Genomic DNA, 27,499 nt, shown 5'->3' with positions numbered 1-27,499 from the left:
GATTGGAACTAGAACACATCAGCCCCAAGCCAAGCCAATCAGATAGAAGCCTGAAGAATCCAAAGAAAATGCACAGGCACTACAGTGAAATGGTGTAAACATTAGGGACATAAGGTCATAAATCAACAGTTGGCACACACAAGCCAAAGTCACAGGGAGAAAGCCATTAATATCCTTAGAGAGCGGGAAGCCAGTCCACAGGCAGATGCAAAAAATGAGATACCATATGGTCCTGAGAGGCAGAAAAGTCAAAGACAGTTCCTGACTTTCCAATTCAAGTCCCATGTGGCCTCAATGAACTTTCCTTTCCTCTCTTTAGATGTTCATGAGATTGCCTGTTACAGAGGCGGATTCTATTCCCTATGAATAAACGTGTCCTAAATTAGCTTGACATGTTGATGTAACAAATGGACATGTCACCAGCATGTCTTTTGCTCTTGTCCTTTGTTAAAGAGATTGGAACAGTGTTTACAACATAAAACAGCCCTTTCTTAAAGATTTATGTATTAACACCCCAAGGCACGGCTTTGCTTTATGACAGAAGAGGAAAAGAGGAAGAGAAAGGAATTCTGCAAAAAGATTTCAAGTTCCATGGACAGTCTATCAGAGAATGTCTGTACCATACCTGCTTCTTGGAAGAAACATGGATTCCTTAATGAACACAGAACCAGAGAGCAGGATGTACCAGCAGGTGCCAATATCATCAGGACTGAAAAGAAAACAGAATTAGATGATTATCTAGAACAAAAAAAATCAAAATATATGTAGCAAAAAAAAACGCAGTACCCATGTTACTTTCAGAATAATAAAGAACAATGAAATAGCATAACACATGTCCATAAAAATAATATTATTTGATCATTGAAATCATTAAAAAAAATTGTTTTCCCTTCAAATAAGCTAAAGATATTTGTCAGTATATTTAAATATTTTAAATGTTCCGCTGAGGTAGAGCACTTACCATTCCCAGTTTTAGTTTTTAGTTTAACTTTTTGAACTGAAAATACTTCCTGTTGCTTCAGAAAACAAAAAATACAAAGACGTAAACAGTGAGGCTCAGTCTGCCAACCCTCCTCCTTGTGCACCAGGCTCCCACATTCCTCCTCCACACTGCGCGGATATTCTTTCGGAATTTCTTTATGCATATGCACATAAAAATAGACACATATTCTTATTCCCTCCATCATCTTTTTTTTTTTTTTACAGAAAAGATAGTACACTCTACAATGTTCTGTCCTTTGTGCTAAATCTTAAAGATCTTTTCATCAGAATGTACCATATTTCGGATAAACAACCCCTTACTAAGTCATTTCAGTTTTTTAATCATATGCAATTATTTTTTTAAAAATAAATAAAAACTACAACTGTAACTAGTAACTAGAAGTGCAATTGTTGGACCAAAGGGTACATGCACTGTAATTCTGATAAATATTGTCAAATTATCCTCCACAGGTGATTAATAACTTATTTGCATACCTGCTTCCCTGTATCCTTGCAAATTAATACAGTTTGTTATATATAGCAATTTAAAACAACACACACCTATTATCTCTGGAGTAGCTGACATAACAGATGACTTTATTTATTTTTTATTTTTTAACTTTATTTTTCAAGTACAGCTTATACTTAATATAATTTTGTATTAGTTTCGGTATACAGCATAGTGGTTAGATAATCACAAATTTACAAAGTGTTCCCCCAATATTTCTAGTACCCACCTGGCACCATGCACAGTTACAATAGTATTGTTGACTATACTTCTTATGCTGCGTTATGTTTATTTAACAAATGTCTGACTAACCATTTTATGAGGAGGGCTGTTCTGCGTGCTTAGACTACTTCAGGGGACAACAAAAGAAAAGATCTCTGCCCTCGTGGAGCTATATTCTGGTGGGACAATACCGATAATAAATAATAAGCTGGAAAATTGTAAATCAGGATTCTAGAGAAAAAAAAATAGCACAGGGTAAGGGAAAGCGGGGTGAGGTGTGAGAGTTTTCAGTGGGTGGTCAGGACACACTTGCTGAGAAGAGCACATTTGGGCAAAGAAGATGAGTTAGCAAACTGGGTCCCAAAGGAACCGGCATTCCAGGCAAAGGGCAGGGGGGGAATCTCAAGTGCAAGGGCCAAGGCCACCGGCTGGCACTGCCTGGGAAGGAGGCCAGTGTGGTATGGCTGAAGCAGAGCAGGTGAGGGGCAAGTCACAGGGGAGCACAGGGCTTTCTACCACCAAGGCTCTCAATCAAATTTTCAGGGTTTTGCCAACCTGCTTGATAAAAATGATATTGAAACTGAGAGGCCTTATAACTTTGATTAAATTTAGCTTTAAATCCTAGCTCTGGAAATCCTATCTCCCTCTCTCACTACATATATACAAGGTGGGGCAAAAGTAGGCTTACAATTGGTCATATGGAAAATAATACAATGATAAACACTAATACAGGAAGAAACTGTTTCATGTCCTCACAACACCTACTTTGCCCCACCCTGTGTATGACCCTCAGAGACCTGGCTTTTCCCCTGAACACCAGCAATCCCCGAGGCAGCGGAAGAGGTGCAGCCGGGCCTGACTAATGTTCATACAGTCCAGACCTCCGGCAGCTTAAAGATAACATCTTGACCAAGTTGCGTTTCAACTTCTGAGCCCTAAGGTGGCACCACCCCATAAAGGCGGACAGAGAGACACCGGAAGAGACTTCAGAGCTGCCCTCAAGACCTAAAGAAACGCTTCATTAACCTTCCCTCACCTCTGACTAACCAGCTCCCAGCACAACCCCAAACCCCTAACACTGCCGGTGACCTTGCCCTGCATGATCTGTAGTGCGCACGCCAGGGGGGAGCCTGGGACTTGGGCATTAGCTTCCAGTCTCCTGGATGGTGTCGTTCATCAATGAAACAGCCCCTCTTTCCCCCTGCATTTCTCAGGGTCTGGTGTTGGGCTCTGCTGGTGCTGGGCGGACAGACTCTTTCTTGATCCGTAACAAAATGGTGTGATTTGATTTTTCATTTCTTTTTCCCATTTATATAAGAGCACTGTTTTTTATTATTTTCACGAGCCATATCTATATAGTTTCCTGTGAAAGCAGTGTGTAATTTCTAGGTGATTTTCTATTAAGGTGTGTAATTTTTTTTCTTATCTAAAAGCACTTAGGAAAATTAGCCTTTTGAAATACACGAGGGCCATTTTCCCCGGTTTGAGGCTGCCGCTTTGACTTTGTTTATTGCAGCTTTTGCCATGTGTAAATTATTTTATTTTATATAGTTAAGTTTACCAATAGGCCTGGTTACTATTTAAATAAAACAAAACGCTAACCATAGCAACGGCTTAACCAAGGAGGCGGGCAGGCGGCGGCACAGCAATGGAGACCCAGGCCCTCGCTCCAGTGTGGCTCTGCCATGTCCCGCCTGTGATTTCCTTCTCATATGCTGAGGTGGCAGCTCCAACCCTCACCACTCTATCCACGTTCCAGCAGGTGGAAGGGGTGAAAAGGAACAGGGCACAATTCACTTCTTCTTTTTTTTTTTTTAAGTTTTAATGACCATCCCACTCCTTCTAAGAGTACGACATGGCAGCCGCACAATGCAGGGCGCAGAGCCCAGAGAACCCCCTGTAAGTGCGGCGATGTCATCTTCGGCAATCTCTGCCAAGTCCTTTTTTTTTTTTTTATTTTGTAAAAAGGTTCCAAATGTTTTTAAAGGACACTCAATTCTATTTACAATTCTAAATAACTAAGTTATTTAAAACACCTATCACTGTCACCTCATCACTTTCGTTTTGCTATTTGCTTCTAACACAAGTCAGCAGTTGAACACTTTCTCCCAAGTCCATTCTTAACCAAGTTCACAGCTACTTTAGGCCTCAAGAAAACATTTTTAAAAATTATCAAAGAGTAGTTCCAAAGAAACCATAAAAGTAAAATGATTTCCCAAATGCAAATGCAAAGTACTTCAAAAAGTATTTTAATCCTTTCTTTCAGGTTTTCAATCATGAGCATTTGCAATCAATCATTTACCTAATTTGGGGGAAAAAACTGTCTTTCTTAAGAAAAGATGATGGCATTATTATTAATGCTGATTTATGTCAAGTAAAAATGTGTTTTGCCAGGTGCATCAACAGTTTAAATTGTTTCAAATAAGTAAGAAGACACTAAAATAAAAAGAAAAAAGGAATTACTTTAAAGACTTATTTTAATTTGCACTTAAAATGGTCCCTTTATCACCAAAGGATGGTCAACGGAAATGAAGTCTAGAAAACTAGAAAATTAAGGTACATTACCAATTGCCAAGTGGCCTTGAGCAAGTTACTAGAGCTGCTAATAGGATTTAATGAGCAATGCTCATTAAATGCAAATAATTTTTTGATAGTTTTTTTATCATGTTAGAAAAGGACAATAAATGTCACCAAGGTTTAGATGAACCGTGACTGTAATATTCACTGGCAGTTATTCCATGTTTGTACATTTTAAAGGCAAAATTACTAAAGGACTAAGAAAACACCAAGCTAGTAAATCGGCTTTTCTGGCACTGATCATAAAATACCCACGAAGAAAAGGGCGACCAAGTCTGAAGTGGACAAAATACTGTGACAGCACATGTCCTGGGACCCTGAATGCTCGCTGATTACCCTGTAATTAGGGTTGGCTCTTCATTTCAGGGAACTCTCAGGAAAGAGGCAAGGAAGTCAAGATAAGAAAGCGGTCCTCTCAACACTTCCCATTTATTGTAATTTTGTTTACTTGACAGATGAAAGTTTCTCTACGTTTTCGCCAAAAATTCAAACGTTACCTCACCAGAGCTGTGCTTGTTTCAGTAGGCATTTGTAGAGAATGACCACTCAATCAACATTTATTATATTTAGAGAGCATTTTCTAGGCCAAATAAGATCATCGTAATTTCTGTATTATCGAGTTGTCTCTGTTAAAGATTCAAGTTTTACAAAAGCTAGTAAGAACTGAGACTATGAAAACAGTCTCATTTTAAAAGGTGCTCTGGACTAGCTGTATACTAGGAAGTCCCCCTCTCCGCCTCTCATCCCACTCCTCCCCCACACAGCCCGTGTCTGGTTTCTGTCCTGACAAGTCGGTGCTGTGACATGCCACAACAAAATCTGTTTTACTTAGTCTTAATTGTCCAGAAAATTCTCCTGACTTTATTAGAAATCACTGCACTGAGCGTATTCACTTTCAGCTCTGCCTCCGGCAGCATTTCGGCATAGAGGGGTACAACCCACTTCCCTCCAGGGTACAAATACTCCCTTCCCACAGTGCAGCTGTTACCTGAGGGGTTTTATAGCAATTTTATATGTGTGATGTGATGATTATTTGGTTTCTTTTTTAAAAGAAAAGATGAAAAGGAAGTTCTGAGGACAGTACTTAGCAGTGGTGCCAGCATCAAGCTTTTCCACGCTCAAAGGGCAAGCAAAATGAATGCCCGATCTTGCTTGCAGGCACTGGCAATGAAACTGGCTAACAAAAGACTAATAATAATAATAATAATAGCTATTATTATCATCACTACCTAGGACTAATACTGAGAGTTTATTCTGTCCAGTGGTTCCCAAGCTTTAATGTGCATATTAATTATCTGGGATGAGAATTAAAAATGCATGTTCCCAGTGTCTACCCATTCCATCCAGCCCCCAAGTTTCTGATCATGAGGTCCATAACAATACCTTTTAAACAAATATCCCAGATGATTCTTATGCATAGGCTTATCAAGTCTGAAAAACTTTCTCAATATCAAATCTCAAACAGGAACAAATGGCGGAAAAAGAAACTACAACTCTATCACTCTCATATGCAATTAGCTGCATGTGTTGAATTCCCCAGTGTTACTTTCATTTTTCTCAAACAACTTCTTTCTGTTTTAAAATTATGAGCTACGGGCTCCCTTCATCGGTTGTTGAAATGGCAAAAGCTGAATCTTGGAATAAGTCTGACTGAGCATTTCTAATAACCTTAGTCTTACACCACCACTAACGGGCAGGAAAGACAAACCTAAAGATTAAATAAGTACACAGAGCAAACACCTACAATTTTTAGACCAAGCTAAGAACTACAATGGACAATTGATTTGACTCCAATACATCCCACCCTACAGTGACAAAATGAAAGTCATAAAAGCCCAGGTGCGTGACAAGGCACACGGAAACGTTCCTGTTTTTTATTGTCATCAACAGGGAGAACATGAATACAACTAAACAAAAAAAAAGAGAGAGAGACAAAATATAAACAGACCATCACAAAATGATCAATTCGCCTTCCAGAATAAGCAGATAGAAGCTCTGAAGCAATCAGAAATGAACCGTCCCTATTGCCCATCATTCCAAGTTTAAATGACTGGCAAGTTTAGACTTTGAATAATGGGGAGGAGGCAAAGAGACAACCTCGTCCCACTCTTTTCCCACATTACTTCTTTCTGCTCCTCCACACAAACCCGCGGAGGCTGGCTTGCTGCTGTCCTGTGGCTCCTTCCCCACACTGCCAATCTGCCTGGGGTGTTTGCCTCTCCCCACCTCCTAAATCGCATCAGACCTCACGGCAGTGATGTTCAACCAGTGTGCCATCAAGAATTACCAAAACATGCAATGCCTGACTATTTAGTCACTGACCTCTTTTCCCCTCAGACTGTCTGATTAAAAAAATGACAACACTAACCACAACAAAAGCGATCTGGTGTGAATGAATCAAAATTACACATTTTTTTTTTTGGTCAGATCAGCAAAAAATATATTTTTGGTGTGCCACAGAATTTTAGTAATTAGTCTGTGTGTGCCATGAGATGAACAGGTTAAAAACTGCTGCTTATGGGAATGGCTCATGCCCTATTCCTTTACTAAGATCTTCTCGCCCACCATTTTCCAAACTCCAAAATACTTACCCTTATCTAACTGTCTTCTATTTTACAACACTGAACCTCCTTTTAGGTAGGAAGGGTGCGCTTCACCTAGTAGAAACTGGACACTATTTCAGTTAGCATGTGCTCGAATAAGTCAGATCATGACATGCTTCTGCTCATCACCCAAGGATCCTTAATAGCAGACCATCTGAACCTCTTGGCTTTGCATGTAAGGTAAGGAATATGTTGACGTGCAAAGAGCAAAGGTTTTTGGAACATATGTTCTCTTATACCAGTCATGTGATCCTAGTGAAATTAAATTCTGAGATGTTAGTTTCTCAACTGTAAAATGAGGATATCATACCTTCTTCACAATGATACTTTGATTTAGTGAAACAATACATACGGGTACTTTGCTTCACAGGTACATAAAAATTATTTCTCTTCCTCTTTTTTCCTCTCTTACAACTTTCCCTGAAAGGGCCAACCTACAACTCTGCTTTCTGCTCCAATCCCCAATGCAGGCTATGCTGCAGACCTTACCGTGTTCAGCTCCACTGTGCTCTTCCCCGCCTATGCCTCAGGGCCTTTGAATAAACCTGCTGTTCGAGCTCCTAAATAGTACCTTTTGTCTAATAAACTCATTACTCATCCTTTGAATTCCAGATTAACTAACATGTCTTCTGAGAAGTGTGTTAGTATCTTGGGTTCCCAGAGCATTTTATACATGCTCATATTAAGCAGTTGCCAGAGTTCATATTATTTTTTTAGGAGTCTTCTCTCATTAGCTTTTAAACTTCCCTAACTCATCAGTACCCCCAACATATACATTATGTAATGCCTGATTGGTACTTGGCTTTTTCTTAATGAGAGAATTAATGATTGAATAGACACCAACTTAGACACGGTATTAAACTGGCTAAAAGTCAAAGATGTGAGTTTCAATGTACTAGTAACTGGAAAAATAAAGCCAGGCTGAAAGGACTTCCATAGTAATATCCTACAAGTCCACAAGGTGGCGATGTCTCCCCATGAAAGAGCTGTGTATGCTGTTCCACATTACTGATAAAGAAGCTAATACAAGTGATCAAGTTAAAAGTTGATGAGGTGGTTCGAAAAAAGCTAATAAATCAAAAGAAATCTAATTAAATTAGCAAAGGTAATTATTAGAGGGCAAAAAAGGAACATAAAAAAGCTACTTTATCCAACTGTCAATACAATGAGAGACTTAAGAGGAGCCCAATCAGCCAAAAAGTCTGTTTATGGCAGAAGAAAGGCCTGTAACAGAATAGAAGTGGCAGACTGATCCTAAAAGCAGCCTCAGGTGACTTCTGAAAATGGTTGGCTAATCGTTTGACCGAGAAAACCCCACAAAATCATGCAAATCAAGAAGTAAAAATCTCATTCACTTTGGGAACAGTTGTGAAACTGCCCAGGCCATCAAAGGGCACGCATATCCAAAAAGCCACCAAGTACCTGAAGGATGTCACTTTACAGAAGCAATGTGTACCATTGCGTTGTTACAACAGTGGAGTTGGTAGGTGTGCCCAGGCCAAACGGTGGGGCTGGCCGCAGGGTTGGAGGCCCAAAAAGAGGGCTGAGTTTTTGCAGCACACGCTTAAAAATGCAGAGAATAATGCTGACCTTAAGGGTTTTGGACACAGATTGAGCACATCACCAACACTAAAAGTAGGGACTACTATTATTGTTTCCATTTTACAGATGAGAAAAATGAGGTACAGAGGTCAATCAAAGAGTATTATATTTACCTGGTGAAAGTATTTAAAACCATAGACTTGGAAGTCACAAGCACTCAAACATAATAAGGAAAATGAATAGTTATCTCTTGGTCATAAAACCAAAGTCTTACAGTCTTTGATATTCTGACTACACTATGTTCTTTAAGCTCAAGGGAGAGCAAGACCAGACAAGTCATTTCCCCCATGAGGTAAGAGCAACAGGTCCCAAAAGGAGGGGTGGTATTAAGTTATCACAGATTTATATACACCACAAAGACAAGGGTTCTTTTAATTTTCAACAGTGCAACTAACACAAATTGGTAAGAGCAGAAACAAATTGGTAAGATCCTTTGTTCAAGGATCACAGGAAAAAAATGTTACAATCACCTTTCATAATAACAACACTGGCCAAATACCAGGAGTCTGATTAAGTGAATCTACAATTAGTCTCTGAATTTTGGGGCTTATGAAGTCATGACCAACTGAATATCCACAGACTTTTCATTGCTTACTAATATGTCACCTAATTCTAACTAGTCAAAAATGACCAACTGCTTCAAACAACTCTTGCTACAAACTCTAGCCTAACTACCTACCTTCAATTTAGGATTGTCTAAAACACAGCTTTGCATTACCAGACATTCGCTGTCTCAACGGACAAAAAACAAAACATGGGCAGGTATATTTAAGGACACTGAAATATTCCTTCCATGTAAATGAATCGTAAATAAGAACTGTTAGGGAGTCAGGATAACGTAGGCAGAGCTGCTGGCAGGTTTCAGTTGCCACCAACGCCCACTGGGGAGGCCCGCGGTTGGGGAAAGTTGACATGCGCATCCCAACGTGTATGCAAGGATTATCATTTTTTTTTCTAGTTTCTTTTTTAAAAATTAAAAGTATGGGGGTGGCATTGGTTATTAAGATCATATAGGTTTGAAGTGTACATTCCTATGATACATGATCTATATATTGCATTGTGGGCCTACAACCCAAAGTCAAATCATCTTCTGTCACCATACCGTTGACCCCCTTTACCCTGTACTATCACCCCCGGACCCCTCTTCCCTCTGGTGACCACTATACTGTTGTCTGTGCCTGTGAGTTCTTTTTGTTTTCTTCTTTGTTCATTTATCTGTTGTTTTCAGTTTTATATCCCACATGAGTGAAATCATGGTTTTTAACTTTTTCTGTCACTTATTTCACTTAGCATAATATCCTCAAGGTCCACCCATCGTTTTTTATGGTGCCATTATTTACAGCGGCATGAAAAAGGCCAGAGAATGCTGGTAAGTAAGGTGGCCGCTAAAGTTGCAGAACCGCAATGTTTGGGCTCAAATCCAAGGTCCCACTTCGAGCCGTGAGACTTTGGTCAAGTACCTCATCCTCTCAAAGCCTCAGGCCCTGCATGTGTAAAAATGGGGTGATAATATCTACCTCCAAGACAGCTAAAAGGAATAGGTAAATTATTGCACATAAAGCCCTTACTAGAGTACACAGGGCACGGGGGTACTTGTAAGTTGTTTGTTATTACCTCATCATCAACAGTACCAAAACCATGTTTCAGAGGGGAGGACAAAATAACAGAAAGTTGACACTTACTACCACCAGACTCCTTCAGTACGTACCAATCATATTCATCAGAAATTTCCAACGCTGGCACTTATACACCTAGTCTACTGATAGCAAATATTCTGAGTTAGGCACAACTTAATCTCTTCAAGGATAAATATGTTAAAAAGAATTTGCCCTTGGTGTTAGTCTTCTCATTATCAATTGCACCTTGATTATTTGGTATAATCAAATATCCTTACGCTTCCTCTATATTTGGTATATGCTCTTTTAAGCCCTAAATGGGTATTTACAATTTCCTGCTAAAAAAGCTCCTAGGTGATAGTTTCATAAGTTACCAACCAATGAATAGTCCTAGGTCATATCCACCTGTGCATTTTTGTGAAATCCACCTCTGAGTTCCCCATTCCTTCAGTCCTAGCCTCAGTACAAGCATGTGTGACCTCAGAGTAAGTAACTGCCAGCTGACTGGCCTCCCTGCACAGCCACTCAACCTAACCCACCCTCCGTATTGTCACACAGGATGGGTATTTTCCTAGAGGGGCGAGGGAGGTTGGGAGGCATCTGGTCACGTCATTTTGCTGCTTGAAAAGGGGCCACTGAGCTATAGATTAAAAAGGATTTTAGAAAGATATCACAACAGGTGGACTTGACTCAGATCTGATTCAAATAAATAAACCATAAAAAACTGGGGCGTGGAAGGGTGAATTAGAGATCCTCCTCCTCAGCATGTTGTCATTTTAGCTCACAAATTCTCATAAAAAGCCTCAAAAAATATGTTGAAACAAGGAAATTTGAATATTTTCTTGACATTAAAGAATTATTTTTTGAAGTTGGAGGATATTGTGGTTAACTTTCCTAAAGTCTTTATCTTTAAAGATACCTATCAAAATAATTATGAATGAATTGATATATCTGGATTCATTTCAAAATAATCCATCTGGAGGTGAGAGAGGGGGAGTAAAAGATGAACCATAATCAGCTGTCAGTGGACATTGGTGGGTGGTGAGTACGTGGGGGTCCATTACGCTATTATCTCTAATTTTGGGAACGTTTGTAATTTTCCACAATAAAATAAAAGAGGGGAAACCCTCCTTTCCGGTTGTCTAAAGAATCAAGACTTTTTTCTTTTTTAATTATACATTCACAAGCAGGACCTGCGAGCCTCTCCTCTTGACTCACCTCCACAGCCCACGCTGCACGCCCGTCCCGCTAACCTTGCCACAACGTCCAACCACCACGTCAGGGCTCTCCACCTCTCTGCGTCCCTGCAGGTACCGTTTCTTCTGCCAAGAAGCTCTGTCTCTCTAAACCAGCGGACACACCTCTGAGAACTACCACAAAGGGCCGCTTCTCTGAGATGCCCCCCATCCCCGCGAGCTTCCCTGCAATTCTGCACCCCTAGTACGTGTCTATACTCCTGGTGTTTGGGTTGGTTTTTGTTGTTGCTGATTCCCTTTCACTCTACTTCTCCTCCCTCAAGGGAGCAGAGCTTCCTTAAGGGCAGCAGCTGTGTTTTATCTATTTCAATAAATATTCCATATAATATGCATGGAAAGAAATTATTTAACAACTGCTTGGGAAAACAGGAAGGAGAATCCACAGAACAGCAGTCAGTCATGGCAAACACTATGAACAAAGTAACATGTCTGGTGAGTCACGTTTTACATATCCTGATACAGCAATATTTATCTACTGTATATCACATTCTTTAAAAAATTGGTTGTCATTTTTTTTCAAGAAATATATTACACATCTTAAAAGGAATATCAATATTATCTAAAGAAGAAACTATGCCTAAACAGATGTGGACAGCTTATTTTTCTGTTTCTGAAAGAGTATAAGCTAAAATATGCTCTTTATGCTACCTTTGCATGTCATCTGGCATGGTTGTAAGGATATATATTTTGTTCTCTTAAAAACACTCTACACTATTTCTTATTTCATAATGACAAAAATGTTACAATACTCCATAACGTGAAATAATGTATCTGAATCACATGTGAGAGACCTACAGCTACAGATGTGAAGTTATCAGCAAAGAACTGTAAATGTTTACTTATGTCAAGAAATAGTTGAAATGTTTCATATTTCTAAACTATGAAAAACAAGTTAATGTAAAAATAGGGTAATGCTGACATAGCACGTTGTTACTAATACTTTTCTGCTACTTTAAGTATTTAGTCACTGCATCACACATTGCACAAAGAGAAAGGAAACACCTACTAGTATAAAACTTCATTTGCTTCATGTCTTTCATATCTCACAGTTTCACACATTAACCTATAAAAGAAACAAAAACATGAGTTAAACATTTGTCATGAAAAAAACATGCTCATAGTTTAAAACATAAATGAACCATGCAGTCTACTAAGTTAAGAATACTTATAGCTTGTCACAATCATTTACTGCCTCGGGATGAATATATTTGGTGCCTAGGTTAACAAAATAAAATCTGGTAAAGAGATGCTAAGAAAAAACATTTTGTTAGATGTCAACTTTGTCACATTTACTTTATAGGGAACAAAACTGTATGTGTTTTTATACTTTACAAATGACATCTGGACTATTCTCCACGGTAAACAGAAAATGAGAAGGAACTTTAGAAAGGAAAACCTACTAATTTGAACAGTGAGAACATCATTCACAGATCAACATGTTACTTAACAGCATGGAATTTCAGACAAAAGAAGGGCTTTATTAACTCAGAGTTTTTATGACTAATGATTAAAAGACGCTTTACAACTTTTGAAGAATTGTTGTTTCAGCTGATTCATCCCAGAGGAAAAAGTTATGTAAATTATGTAATACATGAATAAATGTTTAAATATTCAAAGGTATTTCAAGAACAGCATCTTCTAAAGGCTTTGTATTATTTTAAGCCCAAGTAAAATTTCCTGAAAGTATAAAAATGCAAAAGAGAATAAGATGATTATGTCATGTCTTCTGGTGAAGGAAACAGTACATAGGAGTTGGCTATATAAATGAATATTTTGCCTGGCTGCTGTGGCTTAGTGGACTGAATGCCGCACTGCAAACCAAAGGGTCGCTGGTTCGATTCCCAGTCAGGGCACATGCCTGGGTTGCAAAAGCCAGGACCTCAGTGGGGCAGTGCGTGAGAGCCAAGCGCATGTTGATGTTTCTCTCCCTCTCTTTCTCGCTCCCTTCCCCTATGTCTAAAAAAATAAATAAAAATCTTTTTTAAAAAATGAGTATTTCAACAGCACCTACATTTTGGCCAATGGGGCTACTGGTCTCCAGTCTAGGAAACATGGGAATCAACCCCTACCCATTTTTATGTCCTCTATTTGCTAAATCTAATAACTACTACATGCTCTTGGTTTTTCCCTTGAACACACCTCCCTTGGGTATTCTTTTTCCCTTGTTCTTTCTGCTACCACCACCCTAATTTAGAGGTCTTTCTTGTCCTCTCGATCCCTTACTCCAAACACTCAAACTAAACGTCACAACTCCAGGAGGCAGCATCAAAGGTTGAACGCACATCACTCAACACAGTTTTCTTTCATAGATTGAGTCACACGTATTCTTTATAGAAAAGGTTGACAGACACCAGTGATGATTCTAAAAATACCTGGTCTCTTATTAAGTAACAGGCTCTGCCTTGTTTGCTGCTGGAATGAAAGGAGGGTCCCAACCTCTTCACTGGATCTCGTTCCTTCTCCTACTTAAGACAACCGTGCCTTCCTGTGAGTTTACCTCCTTCTCCTACATCACTGTCTGTTTCTCCCTCTCTCCTGAATCACTTTCCTATAATATACCAGCACATCTTAGTATTATCTATTGTGTATGGGAGGGGGACACCTCTCTTGATCCCACATCGCACTCTAGCTGTTACCCACATTTTCCTTTTCCCATGACAGAAAGTCCCCTTTTCAAGCTGTCAGTACGCTATCTCCGTTTTCTCACCCTCTTCCCACTCCCACAGCATTTGGTTCCTGAAATGTCAAAGAAAAGGCTCTAAGAAGTTATCAGCATTCTCGGTGTTATCTAAATCCTTTGTCCTTATCTCAATTCAGCTTCTCAGCAGCAACTGATGACTCCTTTTTCCTGACAGCATTATCTTCTCTAGGCTTCCTGTCCTCTGTCTCCAGGTCTCTCTTACAATTTATCAGTCGCTTTTTCTGTCTCCTTCGGATTCTCCCGCATTCCGTCCCTCTGCCTGACTGCTAAAGGCTATCCATCACCTCCAGGCGCCCTTCAGCCCTCATTGCCTCTGCACCACGCAACCTCACCCTGTCTGTGATTTCACATGTGATCTACAGACCGGCGGCTTCCACAGCAATGCCCCAGACCCAACCTCCCACCGTGACAGCCGCTCACCAAATGCCTGCTGCTGTGGCAGGGTAAAGACCATTTCATGTTCGAAAGGGCCAAAACACACCTTGAATTTCTTCCCCTAAAATTGCCTTCTCAAATCACTACCCAATTATTTAATCCCAAAACCCAGAGTCCTCATCCTTGACTCTTCTCTTCCCTTCAGACCCCACCTTTCGGACAGCGTGTGTTACCAAAATATATCCTCCCAAACTGACCACGCCCACCGTCTCCCGGGTGAAGGCCTAGCAGGAGCCACACTCATCCCGCTATTTTCTCTCTCCCACCAGGACTACAAATGAAGGCTTCGGCTTCTACTTTTGCTCACCTATTGTCCAGTCTCCACACAACTTCCAGACAAACCTTTGTAAATGTTAAGTCAGATCTCCTCATACCTCTGCTCCTAATTTCCACTACCTTTAGAAGGAAATACGAACTCCTTATCCTTGAATACAAGACCCTATACTTACTGTATTCTAATCACTTAGTCTGTGTTACTATGCGCAGACCGGCCTTCTCGTGCATCACACCTGTGATCGTGACAGAGCCTCTGACAGCCAGCTACACTGCCAAGGTCTCCGCGCACCCGCCCAGCACCCTTCCTTACCAGGCCCGCCCCGGGAGCAGAAGCCCCACAGTGGCAGCCGCCTGGCCTGCTTCAAGGCCGCATCACCATGGCCTGCAGCCGTGACTAGCACACAGGAGGCCCACAATCAATGACTGCTGACTGGATACAGAAATTTAACCAGTGCCATTTAAAAAAAAAAAAAAAAAAAGATAAAATCTCCTAAATGACAATGTTCTAATAAATGAAAAAAGCACCAAAAGTTTTTTCATCCTAAAACACTGTTAGGGAATGTTTTACCAAAAGCATATTGATCTTCTCTGAATCCCTGAAGTACATAATAACTATAACTAAGTTGTGATGTCTAAAAGTGCCCATACAATATTAATTGCACTCACCCTTCATGCTGAAGAATACCTACGCACAGCTCAGCAAGCTCTTGTCTCCAACACTGACTGGCCCCAGACACTCTGGGCTTTTTACAAATTTTGGCCTCAACTCCTGATTTATAGCATCCTCTTCCCCTTTGGCCTACATGTTGCTTCTAATACCCATGGATTAAGGAAGTAAACATTAACAAAATAAAGTTGTGTTGAAAAATATATAGTTTTTAAAGTGAAGATCTGAAAACCTTTACATTGCGTAGTGTAGGATCCTGCAGTAACACAGTCGACCAGCCGCTCAGAATGCACGCGCATGGCTGCCCCAACAGCACAGCGCAGCGGCTTTCAAACAAACCCCCCCCACCCCGCAGCTGAAGGCCTACGTTGCCATACTGCTTATTACTAAACAAATAGACTGCAAGTCTTAAGAGCTGCTTTTTTCCCCTAAATTGGAAAAGTGTTTTTGTGTAGAAGTCTTAACTGTTCTCTATTTAATCCTAGGGTTAAAACTTTTGTTTTAAAAGTTCAAAGAAAATGTATCTAAATACGATGTATTTTTCTCAGAAATGGTCATTATTTAATAAGCAGTTTATCCAAATCATCGAGTTTATCTGTGCCTCTTTTCATGTTATTATTCATTTGGCTATTCTGCTCTTGCTCCAAAAATGAACTTAAGATAGTTTCAGCTGATGTTTTCCATAAATATGAAAAACAAATGACTTTTTAACACAAGCAGAATAAGATAAACATCTTAAAGGCTCCTCCCTGTAAATTCATGCCAACAAACAAAACTCCAAAACAGACTCTCTAAGGTGTAGATAGACTGAACTATACCCTTTAATTAACCAGTTATTTCTAATCAAAATTTACCTTTGAAAGGCAGAAAATTGGTAATTCTAAAACTGATTAAGAGGTGGATGGAACTTCACTGTGTTATTATCTCTACTTTCATAATTTTAAACATTCTCATAAGTATTAAAATTTTTCTATTTCATAGAATTCCTATTATCTAAATAACTTTATAGCCATATATACTGCACATAAATTATATACTAATAATTGCATCTAAATATTACCCATGTCTGCTTCTATATGCACACAAGAACAAATATTTATATTTGCATAGTAATTAATTTATTTGCATGTGAAGATTAACTGCCTTTGATTAAACAGACAGTTGGGGCTAAACTTTTTTCTTTGAATACTTGGTAACAAAAAAAATAAACAAAATGAAGGTTACACACTTTAAAAATTGTTCTTCCTTTAGTTTCAGCCATCTTACAAATTCCCAGTGGTTTTGCCCTTTCTAATAAAACTTGACTAAATTTTTAAACACTTAACCTGCAATCTACTTTAATTTAAAAGATTTTCATTAAAAATTTAATTTTAGAAGTGCTGAATCCTCTTGACACTTTTTTCAATTAACTACTAAATATGAAATTGGCATGCTCACAAATTAATTAGTGTTTAAAGATTAAAGGGGAAATATATAGAAAAAGTAACCCTTTCATAATTAAAAACTGCTGGTTTCACAACTAGCTAGGGTTGGCGGTAGCAAAACTTTCCCATGATGTCTTATTTGTTTATGTAATCCATTGTCCCAGGGTCCTTTATTTTCTGTTCCAGTTAAGGTTAAAAAAAAAAATCACTGGATGATATAAATTGATTTTAATCATTTAATATGAAGTCAGATAACCATCAGTAAAGTTATAACTGTACAACATAAGCAATACAGTAGAAGCGATAAGTGGACCACACAAAAACCACTATGGTATAAGTTGTGTTTCCCAAAAAGGGGCTTGACAATTTAATGCAATAAATATTACAAAGACTAAATAACATACTAACATGATGGACCAAGTCATTCTTTAAACAATTCAGAACATTCTGGTTTCTTACGTATCTGAGTACTAAGATGTAGGTTTTTATTTGCCAGGATGGCAAATAATGCTCCTTTTGATATATTCGCCAAGTTGCGTGTATGACCTTAGGTAAGGGGGTGGGTGCAGAGAGAGGGAGAGAAGGGAGAGAGGGTATCACTATGGCTCAAATGTCAAAAAATTATTAAAGGCATAAAACTGAATTCAATTTTATAAAACTTATAGAGCCAATATGGGGGCTCAATGAGGCAGGGTTTTCATAAGTTATCTTTAACCCTACTTCTTAAATATAATAAATGATCATGTAAAATTCTAGCATCTTATTATAATTAATCTTAAAATGACTTACCTAAGTTGGTGTTCTCTCAGGTTTGATAAGGCTTCCATACCATGTAAATAGGAATACACTATTTCCAGATCCTGGTTGGGGGAAAAAAAAAAAGATTGAAATCATTAGACTTGTCAGGAAAAGAGGCTTCTAAATTAAGTCACTATATTTGCAATTTACAGACCAAGTTATAGATATGTTTTTTAAAAAACTAAAAGTTTTTTTGACACTAAAAATAAGCATTATTAACAGGAAAGCTAAATTGCACAAATGCCATTCATACAACTACCTTTGGGGGTATAGACAAAAGCTATTAAAATATAAAATAAATTGGCTCAAACTTAGGAAAATAAAGTCCTCATAAATTATTATTTATTTAGCACCTATATCTGCCTTTTACATCAAAATGCCAAAAGCAAAATTTTAACTTAAAGCATATGTATTTGTTAATACTGTGATTAAATCAATTAATTTTCTTTATATAAGGTTAGTGTATGTTATTTCATCACTATACTTGAAAATGAGACTGAACTTAATTTTTTTATTCTTAACACAATGACATTTCTTATATATATAAATATTTAAGTTTAAATGTTTTCTTTAAAAAAGAAGAAAGAAAAGACATGGTTTGTTTTTCTAGATCATGTTGCAATACGTAGAATAAAGATTCAGTTATTCATCAAAGTTTAGAACTGGTAAAAATTCAAAAAACTACTTATAAATTTATATGACAAGCCAGCAAGGAATTTTAAGACTCCAACAAATATCTAGGATTACCCAGTTTGTGGTATCAGGAATATGAGTGGGTATTTAGTTTTTTAAGATTGTTTTGGCTCTTTTGAGTGCTTTGAATTTCCATATGAATTTTGGAATCAGCTTGTCAATCTCTGGAAAAAAAAAAAAAACTAGTAGGATTTTTAATAAGAATTGCACTGAATCCATAGATCAATTATGGACGTGTTGCCATCTTAACAATTTTAAGTCTCCCAATCTATGATATGGGATATTTTTCCATTACTTAGGTCTCTAATTTCTTTTAACAATGTTTTGTACTTTTGATTATACAAGTTTTGCGCCATTTTGCTTAAGAGAGATACAAACTCTTTTCTTAAATATTGTTACATATATTGGGTTTGTATGTGACTAATGTTAAGCCATATGTTTAGGCTAGTCATAACCTTGAACTTAGACACCCAATATATATATAACGATATTTAAGAAAAGAGTTTGTATCTCTCAAATCAGCCATGACCTGCACAGGGTTAAATTTAATCCTCTCTTTTAATTAAGAAAAAATGTCTGTAGCCTCAGGAATATCTTTCATAACAATTCAAACAGTATGTGCCATTGTACTTCATGTATTTTGGGGACAGATAGGGACAATGATTCATAGAGTAATTAAAGAATTTGAAACTTTATTTTAATCCTCACCCAAGGACATTTTTTTCATTACTTTCTAGAGAGAGAGGAAGGGAGAAAGTGAAGCATCAACTGGTTGCCTCCCAAGGCGTCTGGACCCAGGATAGTACACACCCCGACCAGAGACCAAACACACAACCTAAGTATGTGCCCCGACCAGGAACTGAACCCGTAACTCTTCGGTTAGGGGATGATGTTCCAGCCAACTGAGCAACACCAACCAGGGCAAGGTTTCAAAACTTTTTCAAGAAGATATTAAGAAGGTTTTCGGCCTAAAATATTTTTTGTAGTGAAAAATATTTTTTAAACAATATTAAGAATGTGCTAAGGGAGAAAATATCTCATTTATAATTCTAAATTGTCCCAATTTAAAATGTATTAATATTAAAAATTAAAAGCGTCCCCCTCTGGTGGTCAACTTTCAAATAAATTAATTTTATCCATCTGTACTGTTATTTCCCTCGAGTCTTTTAAAAGCTATGTAAAGACTGAAACTTCAAACCAGACCCTATAAATTCAGTACAAATTAAAAAAAGAAAAACCCTTTCCCACTATCTAGTTCACAAAGCGCACATTCCTAAAGCTAACAAATCCCTATTTTAGAAGTAATCAGATGCCAATCATAATATCCTATTTGCATCTACGGAAAGCCAATAAAAATATCCTAATCAACAAGGGATTTTCTTCAATGCTTATAATAAAAGGTCCATCTGAATAATTTTAAAGTTCACATTTAATGTATTTTACATACTAAATTTTATATATTATATATATTTTACATATTATGTGACTTACTTGCAGCTGTTAAAAGTAGAGAAAGACTCCTATTTCTGAAGAGCGTATGTTCTGAATCAAATATTAAAGTGGTAATTTTTTTTCTCTTAAGTACCTACCAACCCACTGTAACCTGCTTAAGGCTACAGTTCTTTTATCTAAGCAAACAGACAAATCTATCTATACTTCTCTAACGCTCATCAAGCAAATAAATTTACACTACCAAAAAAAGTACATTTTGGAAATTAGAAAAACGTATAATTTTTTAAAGATTGGAGAAGGCAGAAGCCTACAAGAACATGAGGGAAACAAGAATTTGGAAGCTTAGAAACAGGAGGGAAAGAACCGCCTCAGTCTCAGACCACAGACCTTGAAATAACTCAGTTCCTTCTTCAAATAAAGCAAGCAAAAAATCAAGGTAAAAAAGAATGTCCCTCAGTCAAATGGCACTTAAATTACTTGTTATTTCTTAACAGTCTGGAGTTTCATACTTGAACAGGGGTCACACTGGTTCCAAGTGTCAGTATCACACATGTGAACTTTGTATAATTTGCATAATTATATAGAATATATCTGTGAACAGTAACCAGCACCATTATATCTTTATCTTAAAACAATATGTATAATTATAACTTGCAAATTAAGCAAGATTGCTTATTAGTTAATTAGAATGTGGAGAAAAACAGTGCGTTGTCACCTCTAAGTCACGGGCGTAAGGTCAGAAAGCCTGCATTGTAAACCGAGTATGAAGGAAGAGACCGCATTGTGCCATTACCGCATGAGCAAATTTAAAAAGCAGTTTTTCCATCTACATGTATGTAGGTCCATAAACAAAACGTCTGCAACTCAAATAATCATGTTGCGGCAGGGGTGGGAGATAGGTTGAAATACGGCCTTCCAGCAACAACCAGGGAGCCTGGGTCGCTGTTTCATGGGAGTATCTTAGATATTGGACTAGACAATAAATGCCTTAAATGAATTCAACAACAACATCCAAAGTTTACTCTTAGAATAAAGTCACCTCCAAAGAGACGTGTTTTAAATGGTCTACACCACAAAGAGCTTATGAACTAGGAAAGCAGACATCATTCTACATGAGTCTGTTATATGGAAGGCAGTACATTCTAGCCTGAATCAGGAGCCTTTTACAGATAGATTCTGTCTGATCGAAACTGGATACCTCATACGGTAAGAAACTGATGTCTAACTGGCACAGAACAAATTAAGTAAATGTAATGTCTCACTGTGCAATATGAACGTGACCATCACAGATTTGGGCAAGTCGTTAAAGCAGAGGCACGATGGGAAGGCGTCAGGAAATCTGTGCTCTGAGGGGCTCTGAGGGCGGAGAGAAATTTGCCTGGAGATGAACAAATGAAATGCAAACTAAAGGAAGGAGGAATCCGTGCTAAAGCACCCACTCAATAACCAAATACTGGGTGTGTCAAAGATCAGGGATTGCACATAAGGTAAATAAGAATGCAGGGCCAGAACGAAGTCATGTTTTTTTTTCTCCTTTCCTACGGGTAAAGTGGGTTGGGCAATTTTTGAAAAAGGCAAATATGGCCTTCTTGAATTTTCTTACCCATTTTTCTACCCTCTCCACAGCTGTCCCGCAGTCTCACATTACCCCAAACCTCATTTGGGGTCACCATGGCCTGGTCTAAATTAAAGGAAGATTATCTGAACACAAATGCAGGTGTGAGGGCTCGGCGGGGGCACGGGAGCCTCGCACGGGGGAACTGTCCGTCAGTATTTGAGTTTCTCTAGTCCCGACCAATCTCTAGGAGGTATGAGATCTCAGGCAGCACAAGCAAGAGAGATGAAATAGGTCAGCAGGGCATGGAAAGAGATCTGAGAGCAGGAGACCAAGCAATGCAGCCCGACGCTGCCCGGAACTTACCGCCTCCCCACCCTGCCCCTAGGGGTTGCCCTTAACTGCCCTTCTTCACTTTTCACTCAAATATCTGAACCCTCACTTCCCTTTAATTGTTGGCTTTTACTAAAATAGTCTATGAGTTGGTGGGGAATTGCCTTTATGCAGCAAGGAAACAGACAAAAGGGTGAGGTGCTGAGGAAGTCTTGCACTTCAAACCAACCTGAAATTTGTAACCGTCAATGAAAACTAGGTAAAACAGAAAAAGGTTTTTTTTAAGATGAAGGGAAAAATGTATGGCCTTCAAGGAGTTGTTTTCTTGGATCTCAGTTTTTTTTTCCTCTACATGAACAAGAGATATTCACAAAGGGAAGTTAAGTTTCAACAATCTTGGCTACAGAAAAAGAAAAACCACGGGAGAGTTAAACCATCTAAAGTGTTCCAATGTCCACTTCTGTCAAGAAACGATGCTATGCAAACTGAGAACTGAACCTCCCCAAAAGCACCTCCCAACACAAATAAAATTCGCATGACTATTACTATTTTAAATAACCCTTTAAAAATGTGAGCTATTCTTCCCCAAATAATTCTCTATCCTTGAATACAAACAGGAACACGCTGCTCTAATCAGGAAGTAGTGTTTTTTTAGAACAATAAGCCTTTCCTTCTACCCTAGGAAGGACATCCTTTTTCCAAAAACAGATGCTATTTGAAAGCAGATTAAAGTTATCAAAAACAATGTAGCCTCATAGACAAAGATATTGACAGCCAAATGAAATGTACTATTCCATGAAAAACAGACTTTTTGCGGGGTCCCAAACGTAAACGATGTATGAAAATCCAAAAGCATCCCCCGTGTCATTTCAGAGAGGGATTGTTCACAATCTGTTTACACCCTCTTGCCCAGAGTCTGTGAAATCCACACAAGCATAATAGGAAATGAGCCGGCGGGAAAGTTCTCTGCATTGTGGGCATTTTCTCTAATGTCTCCTTAGAGACTCATTCAGAATGTAATAAGGCCTCATACCAAACTTATAATTCACTTAAAGCTAGCTTTTAATTTCACGTGTTTATCAGCACCAGGGATTCGCCAACAACAGACAGTCCCTTTTAGCATGGCCACTGGAGAGTGAGAGGAGACGTGGTCCCCCTTTCCCACAGTGGCATCGGCACTTCCCCTCCTCCCTTCCTCGGTAAACGATGGGCTGGACTATGAGAAAAAGAGAGCTATCTTTTTCCTTTGAAAGGTGTTTTGTTTTATATTTGAAGCTATGTATTTAAACTATGATCAGAAATATGGCGATCAAAAGGTATCATGTTCTGGTTACAAGATAAATTTTTAAAAAAAATCCATTCCTTTAAAAAGACTGTATTGCAATCATCAAAGAAAGCAAGGCCAAGACTGGGCTACAATTAGCTGCTGTATGGAGACCTAAGTGGTAGAGGGACTTGGGTTTAAACATGAGGAGGAAAAGATTTATCTTAAGTAACAGCAGTCTCAGGCCCAGGAACTCTGATACCATCTTATGCTCTCTTACAGAGACAAAATAGTAAGAATAATAATAATTTATCCTTCTTGGCCAAAGATCACTAGCAAGCAATTAAGAGAGTTATGTCTTGAACATTATTAAAAAGGAGGTTAAAGGCTAAAATAGCCAAGGCCCAAACACTCCTGTCTCCAGCCAATGCAGGGAGGAGGCCAGATGGTAGGAGTCTGCCAGTTACATTGTGTCTGTTGCCATGGCAGTTACACTTGTAAGTTTTACTTGGGACATCCCAATTTTTCTACACTGCAACATATAAAACAACTACCCTAAGAAGGATAACGGCAAGAATATGAGTGTCAGTGTCAAATGGGGCACAGCTTACATCCCCGTCCCGGCGACTGCTGAGATGGGTGGCCCTGGTTTTGTGAACGAGACCGTGTTTGCAAATCACAGTGTGTGAATAGTACACTTGGCTGCGCCGCCGTGTGTCTAAAGTGATGTTGAGTTTCATAACACATGGCACACACAGACCCGCGAAATATGGTAGCTGGTCTTATTATTTATGAGATCTGAATACAAGAGGATAGTGATACCAAGAATATAAACAAAATATTCCTGAAATTCACGTACATGAGAATTTTTACAAATAGATTCTTCTCATATGTGACTATGTCTATCCAAAAGATACTTGAACTATTTGTATAAAACATATAAAGAGTCTCTAAAGTGCCTGCTTTATCAATCCATATGTTTTTATATCCAGTCTGGTGGACAGAGAGGGTGGCTTACAGCCCCCAGAGCACATGCCCGTCAGCATCGTTTCAAGCACCAAACCACCTGCTTCCCAAGTTCCCCAGGCTGGCTTCTGAATAAAGCCCAAACACCGACAATCTCTTACACCCTTTTCATACAAATGGGCAGCAGTCTCTGGGTCCAGCCTAACACGAAGTCCTTCAAAACCCACCTCCCTTCCTCTCACTCTGGTGAAGAAAGACCCTTTTCCAAATCTCCAGAGGCACTGATGGCTTCCTTTCTGAGCCAATGAAGTTCCTAGTTTCCTGTGCCACGCATCTGGTCCTTCACTGTGCTCTGCGTGGTTACTGTACTTTCAGGGGTTTACGTTTACTATCCTCAGTCAGAGAATAAACACCTTGAACAAGTTACTGTTTTCTTTTACACCTCTTTCTAATCTCTGCATCTAGCAACAAACTGGGAATGCACTGGATGCAAAGAAAGAGAAGGGCAACATTTCTAAAGGGCTGATGGTATGCACAAATGAAAACTCCTGAGAAGAGCAGTGAAAAACAGGAAGGGAGGAAATTTGTTTTCAGTCTTGGAGTTCAGAGCTGTGCAAAGAAACTCCTACCTGGGTAGAGTGAGGCAATCCTGTAAGTGGCCACAAGGGGGCAGACCAGACCAAGAGTCCTTTAATAGGCCTGGCCAACTCAAGTCTTAGGGTCTCACAGGTACATTTCCACTAAACATGCTCATGGGATTTGGGTCTTCAAAAGTATTCCCTAAGATCATCTCAGAGAAAGTGATGAGTCCTTTCTCCTCATGCCCCTAATGAAAGGGGACAAGAGAGTGCAGACAAGTCCATCAGCATCCCCATTAAAACCATTCCATTTCTGGCATCCCTAGCAGGGAAAAATCGTATTTTAAACCAGCCGCCAAACCCCACACATCTTGGGAAAATACCAGAGGGTAGCAACATGTGAAATCACTGCACTGCTGAGGCGTTTGTGCCATCCCAGTCCCTTATGCCCCAGAGAGTGACATCATCACTTCAGGAAAATGTAACGTAAAACCCACGGTGGAGTGTATGATTTTCACTAAAATTATCAAATATGTAATTTCAGTTCTAAATCATATGAAAGCAGTTTCTGAGCTTACTAATTTACACCAAAAGGGAAAGAAGTCCCAGAGTTGTGATTGCATTCAAATTCACATGTCAAACCCACCAGGAAAACCTGGTGATTATGTTACTTGTCATAATCATAACACAGCCTGGATGTGTTCTTCAGCCTTGGGCTCATACGCATTACAAGACAGGAGGAAAAGGCACAGATTCAAGCTCTTCTGTTTGTCTACAATCTCCTCGGGAATTTTCCACTTAAAAAAAAAAAAAGCATTCTTTCTACCTTTTTTTGAAAAGGGAGCTTTGAACTTGTACAAAAATAATTTATAAAGTAACTACCTCTTAAACTGACCACAAAAATTACAAAGTGGACATCGGAGTTGAACAGAGCTCAGTGGTGCCAGACCCTTGGCCCCCCTCCCGCCGCCTCCCCTTCGCGGAGGTGCCCGGGCCCCGGGGACAAGGGGTGGTGAGCTGACGCCGGTGGAAAGGACTCATCAGTTCTAAAGGAGAGGGGGAGCGTCGTGTGTACTCATTCTCAAAGAGCTTCTCTCTCACCGAAGAAAACACAGCAGTTAACTGAGTTCAGCAACGAAGACCTTACAAGGCAGTTTGTGAGATTACCGAGCGAGCAGTGTTATGTTTAGCAACTTAGAACACATCTGACGCCCTGTGCTCATGGTCGCGTCCTGGGGAAAACCGCCGTCTAAGCAGATCAACTTCACTTGCGAAGATTAACACCGTCTCAGAAAAACCAACACTTCAGTTGTAACTAAAAAGTGACCCTGTGCACAAGTAAGAAAAATATCAAGGTCTAAATCAGTCCACAATTCCTGTTTTTGAGAGTCAGTGTATTTCCCTTTCAGAACAATGCATTATCACCAAGCCTACAGACAGCTTCCCACAATTCACATCTCTTAGGAAGCAAGAACACACTTATCAAAATGCCTTCATTATAAAGTAACTAACATAATCTCTTAGATTAGAAAATCTTAGTCAAATTTTAATTTCACGTGTAAAGATTAACGCACTTGAAAATTATCTGCAGTAAATTTAATGCTAACCTTGTTTTTCCTCTTTAATGTTAAGCTGGCAGGCAGTGAGTGACTACATTTTAAGTTAACATTTAAACATCTGACTAAGAACATACACACACACACACTTCTCTGATAAAATGATTCTTGAAATATCTTTCATTTCAATTAAAAATAAAATTAACCAAACAGACTCCCTCCCTTTGGCTTGGTGTCCAACTCATTTCTCACAGCCGGTCTGGCTCTGCTTAAACCCAGGAGAGGTCTCGCTGAGTTGGGGTGGGTGGATGGGGGGGGGGGGGGCCGTACACTCCCCTGAACTCAGTCGGTACGACAAGGGGCCCCAGAGTCTATACAGGTCACTCTCAAGATGCCTCAAGTTTCAAACACCAACTCAACTCCAGAGGCTCAAAGGATGGTTCTTATGTTGAACCACTCACTGTACAGGAGTCGATACCCCTCCAGGGGCGGAGCTCAAGGCGGTCCTAACTAAAAAGGCCGAAGCAGAACAGGTTACTGAGGACACGGGCTCTTTATTGCCTCTTAGTAAAAAGGAAGTGATTCTGAATAGAAGCAGGTTTTAAATATAGAACACTTCATTGCTGTCATTTTTCTAGGACAAAAGGCAAAAAATAATATGACATCTGTTTTTCCCATCTTGAATGCTTTACCAGAGAGCCAACCACCAATAGTATTACTTAGTCTCAAAGTTTTCTATTTCTCAAGAGGGAGAAGCAAATGAAAATATTCTGCCGTCAGTAATTAAAGCCTTCCAACTTTGTTAAGTCAGAAACATACTAAACGCTAAAGAAAGTGTTCCAAGTTTAATCTCATTCAGACCTGCCCATAAAAGGTGGGATGAAGAAGAGAGGGAACGTTGAACCACCCACACAGATAATACTTGGGGAAGGTGGGCAGTGATAGAAGAAGTGCATTATGAGATTGCAGAGAAGAACTAGGGACTATGTATTTAATTCTAACCAAGCGCTCCACTAAGAAAGAAGCGCAGGTCATCGTTTCTGAAGCATTCCATCTTCCAATCACATCTGGAACTTTGAAGCTAAAAATGGAACCCCTTGACTTTGCCACTGTAACTGTCTCTGCCTCCCCGGATTGTACAGGGTGCACCGTGCACGCACGACAGCTTCCGCGAGCGCACGTGCACGGGAGATTTATGGCTGCAGGCCACGGGCATTCATAAATGAGTGGACTTTTGCCTTCAGAACAGCAACACTCCGACGTCACCACACACATAAACACACACCCTGAAGCCCTCAGTGTCATTACCAAGATTCTCCAGAAATCAAGACTGCGAAGAGCCCTTCCCTTGGGCGGTGACAGCGACCGTCCCCGGAAGCCTGCGGCTGCAGACAAGCCGCTGCAACCGCACAGGGGGTGGGGGGGGAGAGGGCTTC

The 27,499-nt window shown here is 39.4% G+C and overlaps 1 protein-coding gene across 6 annotated transcripts in view; it reads right to left on the bottom strand.

Annotated features, from left to right (window-relative positions):
• RAPGEF2 (Rap guanine nucleotide exchange factor 2) overlaps positions 1–27,499 on the bottom strand; it is a 215,562-nt gene that overhangs the window by 130,690 nt on the left and 57,373 nt on the right. For all 6 annotated transcript variants that reach the window (XM_054576101.1, XM_054576099.1, XM_054576102.1 and 3 more), the window contains exons 2-4: positions 17,658–17,728; positions 12,372–12,428; positions 626–709 (exon numbers count right to left, since the gene is read on the bottom strand). In XM_054576101.1, coding sequence (XP_054432076.1) covers positions 626–709; positions 12,372–12,428; positions 17,658–17,728 — 212 coding nt within the window. The remainder of the gene's footprint in view (positions 1–625; positions 710–12,371; positions 12,429–17,657; positions 17,729–27,499) is intronic.

The sequence above is a fragment of the Pteronotus mesoamericanus genome, unplaced genomic scaffold (genome assembly GCF_021234165.1).
Source record: "Pteronotus mesoamericanus isolate MK-2021 breed Mesoamerican mustached bat unplaced genomic scaffold, CSHL_Meso_final contig_32, whole genome shotgun sequence".
NCBI lineage: Eukaryota > Metazoa > Chordata > Mammalia > Chiroptera > Mormoopidae > Pteronotus > Pteronotus mesoamericanus.
Note: the sequence above shows the minus strand (reverse complement) of the source record. Positions and strands in the feature narration are given on the sequence as shown.